Source organism: Cryptomeria japonica, chromosome 9 (genome assembly GCF_030272615.1).
Source record: "Cryptomeria japonica chromosome 9, Sugi_1.0, whole genome shotgun sequence".
Classification (NCBI taxonomy): Eukaryota; Viridiplantae; Streptophyta; class Pinopsida; order Cupressales; family Cupressaceae; genus Cryptomeria; species Cryptomeria japonica.
In genome coordinates, this window is record NC_081413.1 from 576,411,683 (window position 1) to 576,425,386 (window position 13,704).

The window sequence follows — 13,704 nt, forward strand, 5'->3', positions numbered from 1 at the left end:
GTTTAGCTCAGGAGAGAGAGAAGAGAAAGAAGGTTGAGGAAGAAAACCAGCAATGGAGAAAATATGTTCTCCATCTTACCAGGCCACTCAACCATGAAATACCGGTCACCCCTCCACAGCCTCTTCAACAAGAGTCGATGAAGGATTACGAAGATATGAAGGGCACATTCACACAGGCCAAGGAGTGGATTTCAGATGCTGCAGCACGTGCTGATATACTTGTGGAAAATTTAGTATCAGCACATGAGTCGGCTTCTTCATTGGTCAGTCGTATCCAAGACCTAACTGTAAATTGGGAAGATGTGGAAGAAATTCAAGATGAAATACTTTCGCATCTGAAAGTTATCCGAGGCTTGTCGAAGAGAAGTTTGGTGGATGCAGTGTCATACAGGCTAGGGATAGGTATAACTTTAACACCTGGTATTATGCTCTAGTCACCAGGATTGAAGTTCTGAAGGTTATCCGAGGCTTGTCAAAGAGAAGTTTGGTGGATGCAGGTGTCATACAGGCTGGGGATAGGTATGACTTTAACACCTAGTATTATGCTCTAGTCACCAGGATTGAAGTTTTGAAGAAATCCAAGACTAAGTGCTTTGAGACAGAGGAAAGTGTTAGAGAAATTTTGAGCAAGGTGTTCCGTGTAGCATCAGAGATTTGGAAGAAAGAGAGTATAAGGGAGAAGCACTTGCAGGCAGAGAACCTGAGAGTCAGGATTCAGTCGAGCTTCTTCAAGGACTCGGGGATGATTGACAAGGGCAATCTTACAAGGATTGCAAATTTTCTCTTCATTAATGAGAACTTTCTTGCCCAAGCAGTTGAGTGGGAAGGCATCCTCGCCACATGTACTGATGATGTGGACATCATCGACTTCCAAATTGGCAACTTGCCAAGTGTCACTATGGAGGTCAGACTCATTGTGTCCAGATACATCGAAACTGCAAAAGGGGAAACTAGACACTCACCTCAGTGACAATAGCAGTTGTGCCACATGTCACTTTCTTATTCTTTCGAACAAATAGAGTTTTGGGAAACCCTAATTAGGGTTTGTAGCTTTCAATCTGGGCCCTTGATCACTGTTTTTTTTTTTATTAAAGATAATGAGTTCAAAATTACATAAGAGTTCAAGATTACATCAACCAGAGGCCTAGCCTCACTCGATCAAAAACATATACAGTTTACAGAGGACGACACTGATCAAAAAATATAATTACAACCAAGATCTGCAACATGACTAAGATAGAATGTCCAATGAGCGATCAACCCAAGCCACCCAGCCAAGAGGACCATCCATCCAGACCAAGTCTTTGTGAGCTTGCACCTGAGCCAGCAAGGAAAGCTCATCTAATCTGGGGTTCCCATTCTTCCTGATTTCATCTTTAATTTTCTCGCAGGCAACCTCGAACGCATGTAGGTCATCCAGGGTTCTCCGCCAAAGGGGGCCATTCTTCAACTCGTGAAAATAAAAGGATGCACCGCATTGAATGAACCTCTTTAACTTCTTCCTTTCCACCATCATCGTAACATGAACCTGCAGAAAAATTTTGAAATGTGTGAGTTTCCTGAAAAACTCAGTAAGAACTCTCGGCTTACCTTGAAACTTTTCTTCGTTCCTGCATTTCCAGATCTGCCAAAGAATGTTAGAAGACAGCATATTCCAAAATAAATTCGAATCCTTATGCAAGCCAGGCACATAACCAGAAATGATATTAAGAATGCTCATATTGAACGGATAAATAATGCCAAATCTATTCCAAATTTCCTTAGCAAAGAGACAATCAAAAAGGATATGTTTACCAGTTTCTGGAACCTTACACAGATTGCACAGATCAAAATGAGAATCAGAATCACTACTAAACCTCTTGATAGGAAGTCTGTCAAGTAAAACAAGCCATCTAAAACAATTGATTTTCGGCTCAACAGGACTTTTCCAGAGCCGCTGAAAAACTTTACTCCACATCTTGTCATCAAGGGATAGATGCCACGTAGAGTTCACATGACTGAAAATGTCTTTATTCTGATTAATAACAGAATGAATGTGTTTGGCTTTAAGGCAGTCCATAGCCACACCTCCGGGCCACAAGCAATGAAGATGTCTAAGGGAGTCCACGTTGCAAACAGAGGGGAGGTGTCTGGAGGCTTGTCTCACCATATTGTACGTTCTTCTCTGAGAGTCAGGAATATCAAATTTAGATTTGATAGCGTCCAAAGACGGGAGAAGATCACCCTCGAACAGGTCTACAAACTGCTTGATACCTTTTTTAGCCCAAGATCTAGCAGAGCAGCCCTGCATTAAGGCAAGGGGTTTCCCATTAATGACAAGATTCCACCAAATGGATCTCTCACCGTGGAGAGAGCCTTGGTGGTACCAACTCTTATTCATAATGTGGTCCCTGACCTGTTCCCAGGCCTTCCAAATGGCCTTAAAAACCATAGAACCTTGAACCGCAACCGGGAATTCCCCCAACAGAAGATCACCAAAAGGGAGATTCTTCCAAGACTTAGCTTTCTTGGGATAACCTCTCTCTATGTTGTGCCTAACAAGCACTTTCCACGGGCAGTCACCATTCAAAGAGAGAAATATCCACTTGGCGGAGAGGGCAATCCCTTGGAGTTTCAGGTCCTTAAGCCCTAAACCACCAAAGGACTTGTCCACATGACACCAAGCCCACCTGACAGCATGACACTTCTTATTACCTTTACCATCGGACTAGAGGAAAGATCTGATGGCGCTCTGAATGTCTTGGATCTGGTAGTTACTGAATAACCAAGCTGAAGAATAGTAGATACTATAAGAGGACAAAATTTTCTGACACACTTGAATACGACCGGCCAGAGACAAAGTTCTATTATGCCATTTATTAAGCTTGTTAAGAATTTTATCTCTAACCCACAGCCACATGCTTCTAAGACCAGGATCTACAAAAAAAGGAATACCGAGATATTTAACAATTTTCTTAGGACCACCCCACTGAAGACCAGAACAAGAAAACCACTCAGGAGGTTGATCTTCCCAACCCAAACAGATCGACTTGGCAGGGGATATGCGAGCACCAGAGGCAGAACAAAAAAGATCAAGTTTCCCTTTAAGGACACTAAAATTCTCTTCGGAGAGCTCAAAAAACAGAGCAGTATCATCGGCGAACTGACAGTTAATAAGCATATCATTGTTGGGGAGACTAATACCTTTGACCACAGGAGAAAGAGAGGCATCCCGGAGAATGTAAAACAGAGCCTCAGAAGAAATAACAAAGAGAGCAGGGGCAAGCGGACAACCCTGCCTTATAGACCTACTGAGCGGAAATGAGGGCGAAAGAATACCATTTATTTCAACTTGAGCCGAGGCATCCTTGAGCAAGGTCTGAACAGCACTACAAAAAAATGAAGGAAAACCAAAAGCCTCCAACATCATAAGAATAAACTTCCATTCAATCCTATCATAAGCCTTTTCAAAGTCAAGAAGCAGCATGGCCGAATTCTGATTGGAGCACTTAGCCCACTCCATAGCCTCCCAACTAGTGATCAAATTCTCCAAAATATACCTCCCCTTAATAAAGCCAGTTTGAGTCGGACAAATAAACTTAGGGAGGATATCCACCAGTCTCAGGGCCAAGACCTTCGCTAATATTTTGTAGGAGACATTGAGCAGAGTGATAGGCCTCCAGTTCTTAATGAGAGCCTTGTTCCCTTCCTTAGGAAGAAGTCTGATAATGCCTTTATTAATCTCCAGACCTAAAGATCCGTTCTCTATGGCTTCATTGAACAGGTCAAGAAGATCCTTGCAAATCCAACTAGAGTTAGCCTTGTAAAATTCAACCGGGAAACCATCAGGGCCCGGAGCCTTTTCATTGCAGAGATTTTTAATTGCATTCTCAATTTCTTCAATAGTAATAGACTTAGAAAGTTTAAGAATGTCACTAGGATCAAGCTTCCTAGGAATAAGTGGTTTACACTTATTCCTAGCAGCTTCAGCTTCCTGAGAGTCTTCGGAAGAGAACAGAGCTCTGTAAAACTCAGCAAAGGCCTTGGCAATGTTGATTGGGTCAGAAATATCCTGATTGTCAACCATAAGTTTATCAACCGACTCTTTACAATGTTTATTTCTAAGCAGATTGAAGAAAAATTTAGTTCCTCTATCACCAGCATGAAGCCAATTAGCTCTGGCACGAAGTCTCACGCCCTTGATCCTAAACTGCTGATGAGAACTGAGAGCGTCTTTAGCAGCCATAAGTTGGGTTAGCCGATCAGGGTCAGACCTATTGTTTTGAATATTATTCTCAGCCTCCTGAAGATTGGAACATAACAACTTCTCAACATAACGGTAATCTTTAGCTTTTTTCTGGTCAATAGTTTGAAGAAATTTCTTCCAGGTAGACATGTTACGCAGCCATCTATCCAAATGAGATAAATGCTGCATACTAAGTTTATTAATGCCCCTAATAATAAGGAGGGCATTAAGCACATCTTCATCAGAGAGCAAGCTAGAATTCAAAATAAACTTATAATTTCTATTCCTGGTATGCCTAGGAGCAGAGATATAGTTGACATTGGCCACAATAGGATGATGATCAGAAAGGGAGGTAGCAATGGTTCTAATAATGTTATCTTCACCAAAGGGAATGAAGGAAAAGAAATGCTTATTGGCATAGAAACGGTCCAACCTGGAGTAGATTCTAGCATGCCCCTGTTGAAAATTACACCAAGTATGCCAGAGACCACGGTGGACAGCTTTATTCCCAGCTAACGGGTCAAACAGGTTCTTGTTATAAACTAACCTATTCCATAAAACATACTCATTCTCATTCCATTTCATAGGGTGACCTCCAATTTTATCCTCCTGAGTCTCAATCATGTTGAAATCCCCCCCAAAAAGCCAGGGGATGTCCGGAAGAGAGTTCAGCCAACTCCACAAATTACTTCTATCACGGGAGTCATTAGGGGCATATATAGTACAAATGCCAAAAGAGCAGTTATCACATTCAACAGTGCACCACACAGCTCTCTGACAAGGAGAGCATCCATGACTGACAATAAACTTTTTCCACTTTTGATCAATAAGGAGAGCAACTCCCCCTTTACCTCTGACATGGTTCGAGGTAAACTTCACAGCATCTTTCCAAATAAAATTAAGACTAGTGTCTAACATGAAATCAGTGGCCTTAACTTCTTGAAGCATCAAAAAATCAACATGCTGAACAGAAGACAAAAGTCTTTTAACCACGAATTTCCTGTCGGGAGATTCAAGCCCCCTCACATTCCAAGATAAACAAATCATTGAGAAACCTTAGCTGAAATAGCAAACGCATCAACTTCCTTGCAGTGCCCCAACTGTTGGAGCCCCTCGACAGGATCATTTTCAAACACTGAGAAGGAAGGCAAGCACTGTTGGAGCCCCTCGGCAGGGATGACCTCAAGAACACAGTCGTCCTCAATTTCCTTGAAGACCTTCTGCGATCTTATCTTACCAACACCATTGTGGGCCGGCCGAACACAGTCATAACCAGCACGCGAGGACGAACTTGAATCAACATTACCTCTCGATTTATCATGATTGAGACTAATAGAATTAAGCACTGGGGGAGAAGAGGGCTTAGAAGGTGAAACACGGGCTTGTGGAGTCTTATCTTGCTGAGAGAGGTGCATACCTTTGCGTTTCTTCTTGGAGTGGACTACAACAAAACCATCACCCGAAATAGGGTCAAAAGCAGCACTAGAATCATGAGAAATGAGCTGACCTATAATGGTGGAATCGTCACTATTAATTTTCTCACTAGCAACTTTTGACGAAACCCTAGGCATAGCAGGAGGGTTCGGGAGATTAGGGTTCTCGACAACATCCTTAGGGTTAGTGGGTGTAGCAGAGACCGACGAGGAGACACCATTTTGCGGCTGCGAGGGTTTGGGAGCCGAGGCTTCATTAACAACTTTCTGCTTATTTAGAGGATTTTTTTTGATAATAGGGCAGTCCTTCCTGCGATGCCCTTCCTTACGACACAGGAAACAAGCATTGAGCCCACCCAGAACCTCTAGGGGGCAAACAACAGTTTCTTCAACCAAATCAACAGAGATACAATCAGGCACCTCACAACCAGGAAGAAATGAAACAAGCATGCGAGCATCCATGTGCGGGACTAACTTCACCGAATCGTCCATTCTTATGGTCCTGCCGAGGGGCTCCAATAGTTGGGGCAAAAATTTCCACAGGAAGGGGGGCACATTTTTGACTAAAATCCATCTAGGCGCTGCAAGAGCAAGCACCTCCTCATGAGTAACCTCCGGAGACCAGGCTAACGCCCTGAAGGAGGTAGAACCCACGAGCCAATATTGCCTCTTAACCACTTCCTTTTGGGCTTCTGGGCTAGCAAAGAAAACCACAAATAACCCTCTCTGCAATTGTCTACAGAAAGAAATGCGAAACCCTAACTTATGATTCCAAAATTTCTGAAACCAGTCATCCATAAACTTTCTCGGAGGGCACTTTTCCACCTCCGTAGCAGAAAAGAAAATAGCTGTATCACACAATCTAGCCTTCTCATTAACAATTTCATTCAGCATCTCAAGATTTGGAGCAACAGAAAAGGATGCAAGGGGAGCCGAAGAGTTCTTACCATATCCTGCGATCTCCTCATTCGGCCTAGGGTTAACAGCATCAAACCTGGCTTGTGGGTTGCAACCTGCAGATTGACTCACAGCATCCGCAAATGACCTAGGCTTGGGGTCATTTGAGGAGCCGCCAGTAGTTTTACCTACCTTCTCGCATTCATTTCCATTTGTTTCCTCCATCACCTCGTCCACAGTCGGATCCGTCGAGGGAGGACAGGTGGAGGGCACTGGAACTTTGTCAGGACGGGAAGATCCTCCCCCCGGATCCCCTGCAGACGACTTCATGCCGCAGGGGCACAACTTGCCCACAATCTTACAGTCGCACGAGCGACCAAACACTAGCAGAGCACTTCAAACGGTCCGGTACCTCGTATATCATCTAATTTTCTCCTAGATTAATTCCTTGATCACTGTTTGATCTCGGTCGTTCATTTATTTTTGAAAAACTATATAAGGCTACCTCCTCTCATTTGGAGAGTGTGAGGTTTTTGACATATTGTTGCATGAAGGTCATTTTCGAATAATATATTGCATGTGTACTTTCTCTTAAGGCTTTGTAATCTCTATTGTTTGAATGATTAGCATGGTTTCAATTTCCTCAACACTTAGTTAAAATTAATTTAGATTTGTTTTCATGTTATTAGCGTTGAATGAAGGATTTGATAAGTGTTAATTGACAGTGTATCTCCGCTCATACTTTTGGTGAATGGATGATTTCCATCTCACTGTGCAAAGTTAGTCTAAGCCTATCCTCTGTGCATCCCAAGATCTCGATCATAAGCACAACCCATTGAAGATTACACCGGCTTTGTGTAGTTGTCCTTAGTGTGGCGAAGCAAAGTTTGGTGTCCCGAGAGCACCCAATTGATACCATCTCCGGAGTTCGTAGGATTAGATCAACTTTCCTAAACCCTATCTCGTTTCTCCTTTTTGAAAGTCTAAATCCCGGAAAATCTAAAAAAGAAGAGAGCCTAGAATTGCTAAATCCGTCTAAGTCCAGCAGCTTCAAAGACAATTGTTAACGTAAGTCCCCCTTGAGATTTTCAGCATACACTACCCAAGAAGCTATTTCACTAAAGTTGCTTGTTCACACATATAGACCTTGAAATCAGTAGTGATTTTTCAGGAGAGGATAGAATACCTTCGGGTATCTTAATCTAATGTTTGGTAGATGATAAAACAAACACCAACAAAGTCCTAGCTGTTCCATGTCTCAACAAAAGATATACATCATTTTGCTCATATTGTGTGTCATAGATTGGCCTTTCATCTTTAATTATTAACTTTATGAAATTATAATAATTAATTGTTCTAATTATAAAAAAGATTCAGCATACCAGGCTATGGTCTGATGGCAGATTGCAATTTAAACTTGATCGATGCTTGAGAGCCAATTCTTATTAAGTGCTCTTCTATCTTATCTGATCGATAGTTATCTCCCTGGATGCTTTTCATTCCTTTCCTTTATATCTCTCAATGTGAGGGAGAGGTCACACCTCTTCATCATGTATGCCCTTTGGCAAGAGACACACCCTTTCACCATTAGCATCCTTTGAAAGAGTGCAACTCTTCATTATTTCTGCCCTTTGAAAGGGACACAACCTTTCACAATCAGATCTGCACTTCTTATTTAAATCAGATCTGCACTTCTCATTCTCAAGTTATCCCCCCCTTCAAATGAGTTCTCTTCTCCCTTTTATACCTCATATTTGGGGGAGTCGCAACTTATCATTTCATGCCTTTTGACCATTCATTAACTTTAATCAATTTTAATTATATTTTTTTATCATTTAATTTAGTTTTTATTTTTATTCTTTTGTATTTTAATTTTGCTATTATTATTTATTACTATATTATATTTCAAAGTGAGGACATTATAGCCTCTTTCCTCCCAAACAAAATGATTGCTCTCTTTGGATATTACCTTGGGAATGAAATCTTCGCTTTAGTCTAGATTTCAACGATAACTCTATAGAATAAGCAGAGAGAGTTAGCTGGTATTTATAATCATCCAGAAAATATTATGGAATCAACCTCATAAATCATCACCCTTGAAAAATCTTTGTTCTTGAATTTTGTTCTTCTCATAAGAAATTTTTCACATTGAGTCGCATTTAAAGCTAAAATCTTGTTGTTTGTTCAATCAAGAGTCTTCTTTCAAAGCTTAGTCATGGTTGTCCATGTTATTTTTGTCATCTCTAGTCCATGTCTTTGTGAGGTCAATAAAAATAACTTTCAAATGCATTTGCCAAGGCAAAATATGGAGTTTGAACAAGGAAAACATTGCAAAGATTTGTCAAGGGATGAAAATGTGTTTCTCAATGAAGTGGAGCGCACCATTATGAACTGCAACAAGTTTAAGCTTTCTGAAATCTGCAGAGGCAATACATCAGAATATGCCACATAAGATAGAGGGCAGACTAAAAGTATTTGAAAAATATGCCAAGTATGGTAATGGCACACACTACATAAGGGAAGGACAAGTTTCTGTTGAAGGTCAGTGAAGTCCTATACATTGGCACGCGCCATATAGAGAGGGAGCCATTTTTTGTCTTAAGTTAAAGATTTGCAGGCAGATCTATATGAAGTTAAACATGTTTTCAAAAAGGTAAAGGTTCCGATCAGCATACATAGGCCCATTAACAAGATTGCACCATATTGTCAGAATTAGAAACACATTTTCAATAATACATTAAGTCTGCAATGGTATACATCAGTGTGCACCAAGGAGGAGACTAGACTAGGTTACCAAGGGATGAGTCCCTTCGAAAATTTGACCACATCCCCCATAGGGGGCATTTCAGGGATGCAAGGATTTGTGGGAAACATCCCCACCCCATACCCAATTTAAAAAAATCAAAAACATTTCAAGGACCACAATTGTTCGACAAGAAAAGCCAAGGAATGACAAGGGATAGCTATCAATCCTGAGGACAACCTAGACATCCCCTCATTGTATTGGGGACGACTATAGACCAGTCAACATAAATGCAATTTGAAAAAAAAAAACTTAAGAAAAGGGATGGAGAGCCACAAGTACCCCCACACCCCTTCATACCAACCCTAAACCTAAAAAAAGTGACACTAAAAAACCAAAAACAAACTCATTTTACCATTTCCCATATTGTGAATAAGAAAACGAAAAGGAGAAAAGTTGTGAGAAAAGAAATGAATGGCAATGAGAAGGAGGCAAAAGAGCATCAAACTCAATTTTCCATTTTTCATATTGTGAAAAAGACAAAGCAAGAGAACATTTGTAAGGAGAGAATGGCAGTGAAAAGAAGGTGAAAGAATGCCACTACCTCTAGACCCCCATGAGGGATGTTCCCCTTGACCTCATTGGGGATGCGCCCGATGAGAGGCCCTGCCCCTTGACCCCACTTACAACTATATAATCAATCAAGAGGAATAGGCTTACCTCTCAATGATTGGAAAAGTTAGTGGTTGTGCATAGTGCTTTGCGACTTCAAGATCAACAAAGTCTTGAGTAAGGTAAATCCTCTTGGGAGAAAGCAGATTAGGTGCATATTAGACCATTGGAATTTCACTGTTTACAGTTATGAAGAGAATCATACCGCGATGAGTTGCAGCCTCAGGCTTGCCGGTATAACCTACAATGGCAACCGATGTGTATCCCATGTTGGAGAAATCCACCAGCTGAGCTGGGTTTGAGACCTAAGCCTCACCAACTCAAAATTAAAAATAATTAAAAATAACTAAAGATAAAATAAAGGAAAAAGTAAAAGGTAACCATACTAAAACTAAAAATATCATTCTATTCGTCCAAGGGGTTGAGCTTAACTAGTTAAAACATTGGGTTCTCACTGTGGAGACCCAAGTTCAACTCCCAATAGGGACATCTGAAGTGGAATTCTAAGTTGTGACTCTTGGCCTTCCATAGGATGGGTAAGGTCTTGGGGTCAATCTAATCAAACATAATAATAATAATAATAATAATTCAAAGATATGTAATGGGGATGGGGCCCCCTACTGTGTCCCCACTGGTTCATAGCTCCAGTCAAAAGCTATTCAGGCTTCAGCCAATTACCGATCAAAAAATTAAAAATATATCATTCTATTCGATATGTTTTATGTGAATATTGCAGTGAATCAGCAAAACTGTTCTCTAGATTATGAACAATGGCAATAAAAGATAAAAGACAAGTAGTTTTTCTGTTGCTATGTTCTAATATAAACAAGGGAAAACGTTTGTAATTCCTACTTAATCCAGGGCTCCAGGTTAACCACATTAAATTCTCTGTCCAGGTTATATAATAAACTGTACTTAAAGCAACCTAAAAATATAGAGAAAAATATCTGCATACCTAAACACCAAATCCTACCATGCATGAAAAAAAATTTATTTGCGAAACAGTAGTGCAAATCTTGTAAAAAAGAATATGTTGCATACCCATCACAAAATATAGAGAAACTGAAAGAGCCCACAAAATCAAAATTGCGAAAATTTAGAATCAATATTTGGAACTTACCTCCATTGCTGGCATAACTAGCATAACATTGAAACGAATTGCTTTTTCCTTGAACTGCCGATGTGTGCCTTGTAGCTAGAGGCTTTTTTTCCTTTGTTGTTGATATTCCAGTTGGGCACGCATTAAATTTGAGGGCGACATGACCAAGTCGCGGTGTGCTGATTTGTGAATGAGAATATGTTATAGATGATACGAAAATATTGGACCGAAGGAAATGGGCCGTTGCCATTACCGTTGTATTTTATTTCTGTTGAAAAAAAGCAGAAGACAACGAACCAGTAGGGAAGAAATTAATCTATGATTCTCTTTTGTGTTCTTGTTTATCCTTTGTGTCTCTTTCAAAATCGCTGACGGTCGTGTGAGCCGTCAGTGCAACTACGTAACCATGTGACCAAAATGCAGTTCATAGCGAACACGACCCTGCTGTTTTTTTTAAGTCATTTAAGTGGAGAGTGGTAATTTTGCCTCCTAAGTTCAATGGGATAGAAGGCCACAACTAATAGCGAGAGGTATTAGGTTAATGGTTTATTTCACATTTTGAACTTAAAAGTGGTAAATAGAATTATCTTTAAAATTTTATTCTGATTTTGTTGGTGATTTAAATTATTTAGATTTATTATTTGAATTTTGGTTATTGATGAAAGGAAAGGATCTTTTATAGTCCACAATGCTAGCAATATGTTTATAGGTCTATAGATGACTTACAGTAATATGGGACTACCTTATACTCTGGTGCAGGAGCACCTAGCCTCAACAAACAATCAGGATCTTTTGATTATGGTCAATGTTCAAGTCATGTTCTTATATGCTTTGAGGCTCTATGAAGCCATTGGAAGTCATCTAAAAGTCCTCATTTGTAAAATGAAGGAACGTTGTATTGATTGCCAATATTGTATCAAAGAAGGCATGATATTGCCTTTAGGTCCTGTTAGATGGATAAAGTAAATATGGAGGTCTAGTGGTAGAATTTAGGTGGTTTGAGTCATTTGGTGTGTAATAAGGTTGTTATGAACCATTTAGAAGGTGTGTAAGGTCATTTAGGGGTTACATTGCAAATATTGCACAAATTGTCAAAAATGTAAAAAGTTGTCATTACAAAGTTGTCAAAGTTGTAAAGTTGCAATTAGGGAGATGAAGAGTCATTTTGAGTAAGGAAGTTTATGGGTTGGTTATAGGTGTTTGGCAGTTAAAAACTCCTTTAAATACTTATATTGCATCAACCTATTGGGGGTTAGAAGGATGGAGAGAAAAAATGAATGAAAAACTCAATGGTTTTTTATGTTTTTACTGTATTTTTGCTTCTCTAAGGACATGTATGGCCTTTTAATTGTTGTGTAATGATGTGTGATCAATTGGGATGAGTAGTGTTATGAATATACTTCAATTTGGCATTGGTCTCATGCATTTTCATTAAGTATTTTGAGAGTTATGATTGTTTTGTTGACTACAACTTTCCAGATTTCTCTGTAACATTCTCGTAGCAGCATCTTGTATGATTTTGTGTGGATGATCCCTGATCTGAAGCCCATATTTTTGGATAGAGGAGTGAGTTAGCTTTAATTTGGCGATGGTTTGAGGTCAATCCATTAAGTATTAAGGGAGGTATTGCATTTTTTCTGAGTGCAGGTCTGAACCCTGTCTATAAGAGTTCCCAGTTTTAGGGAAAACACCATAACTTAATTTTTAACTATTGGATCTTTATATAAATTTGGGAAAAGTTTTGTACCTAGGTTATCTACAATATCACTAGAGTGATTGACCTCAAGTTGTGTGGTGTGAAAGTTATGAATGAAATTTGGTTTCATTTCATAGTGAAAATTTTGAGTTTAAGCCCTTGTAGCAGCATTAGTACCAGTCAATTTTCTATCCATATGTTCCAAAGTAACCCATACACATTTCCATATATGTAGTAGAAGAGCCAAATGGGTATCCTAAAATGTCTTTACTTTGGTCAGATTCCACCCATACAGTTAATTATGATTATAAAATCAGTTATGGAGGGCTACAAGGCAAAGATTGAAGAATTATGAAAAGATACTGAGTCAGAGCCATAAAGGTGAAAGAATCATTCAAAGGTGTTTGAATTGTGATTGTTTGTGGGTTTCCTCCTTTTTATGCACCATACTCCTTGCCAAAGGCACCTAACTACGCTACAAAAGAGGCATACATATGTGATATGGGACTACCCCGTACTCCTTGTTGGAGGCACCTAACTACGCTACAAAAGAGACATACATATATAATGTGGGACTACCTCATACTCCTTGTCGAAGGCACCTAACTACGCTACAAAAGAGGTATACATATCTAATATGGGACTACCCTGTACTCCTTGTTGGAGGCACCTAACTACACTACAAAAGAGGCGTACATAGCTTACCCCCTGTGGGATTTGTACGTGTGACCTATATTTCAAGAGCACAAGTTCTCCACCACTAGGCCAATAGAGATGTAGAATGGTAATTTTTGTGAATATGTATCATTAAGTGGTGCTTTTAAATAGTCAACAAAAAATTAATTAAGAAGGGGACTCAATAATTGAGCACTAAACCCATCAAAACGTGACTACTAGAAATCCTTAATGCATGTAAGTTCAAACTTCCCTAATTTCTCA

At 39.8% G+C, this 13,704-nt stretch overlaps 1 protein-coding gene across 1 annotated transcript in view; it reads right to left on the reverse strand.

The window, feature by feature from the left end:
* Positions 1-11,494, reverse strand: part of LOC131062898 (monothiol glutaredoxin-S7, chloroplastic) — a 108,707-nt gene extending 97,213 nt beyond the window's left edge. Inside the window, exon 1 of the mRNA XM_057996640.2 lies at positions 11,091-11,494. Within this exon, the coding sequence (XP_057852623.2) occupies positions 11,091-11,319 (229 nt within the window). The 5' untranslated portion in view covers positions 11,320-11,494. The remainder of the gene's footprint in view (positions 1-11,090) is intronic.
* Between the last annotated feature and the right edge of the window lie 2,210 nt (positions 11,495-13,704).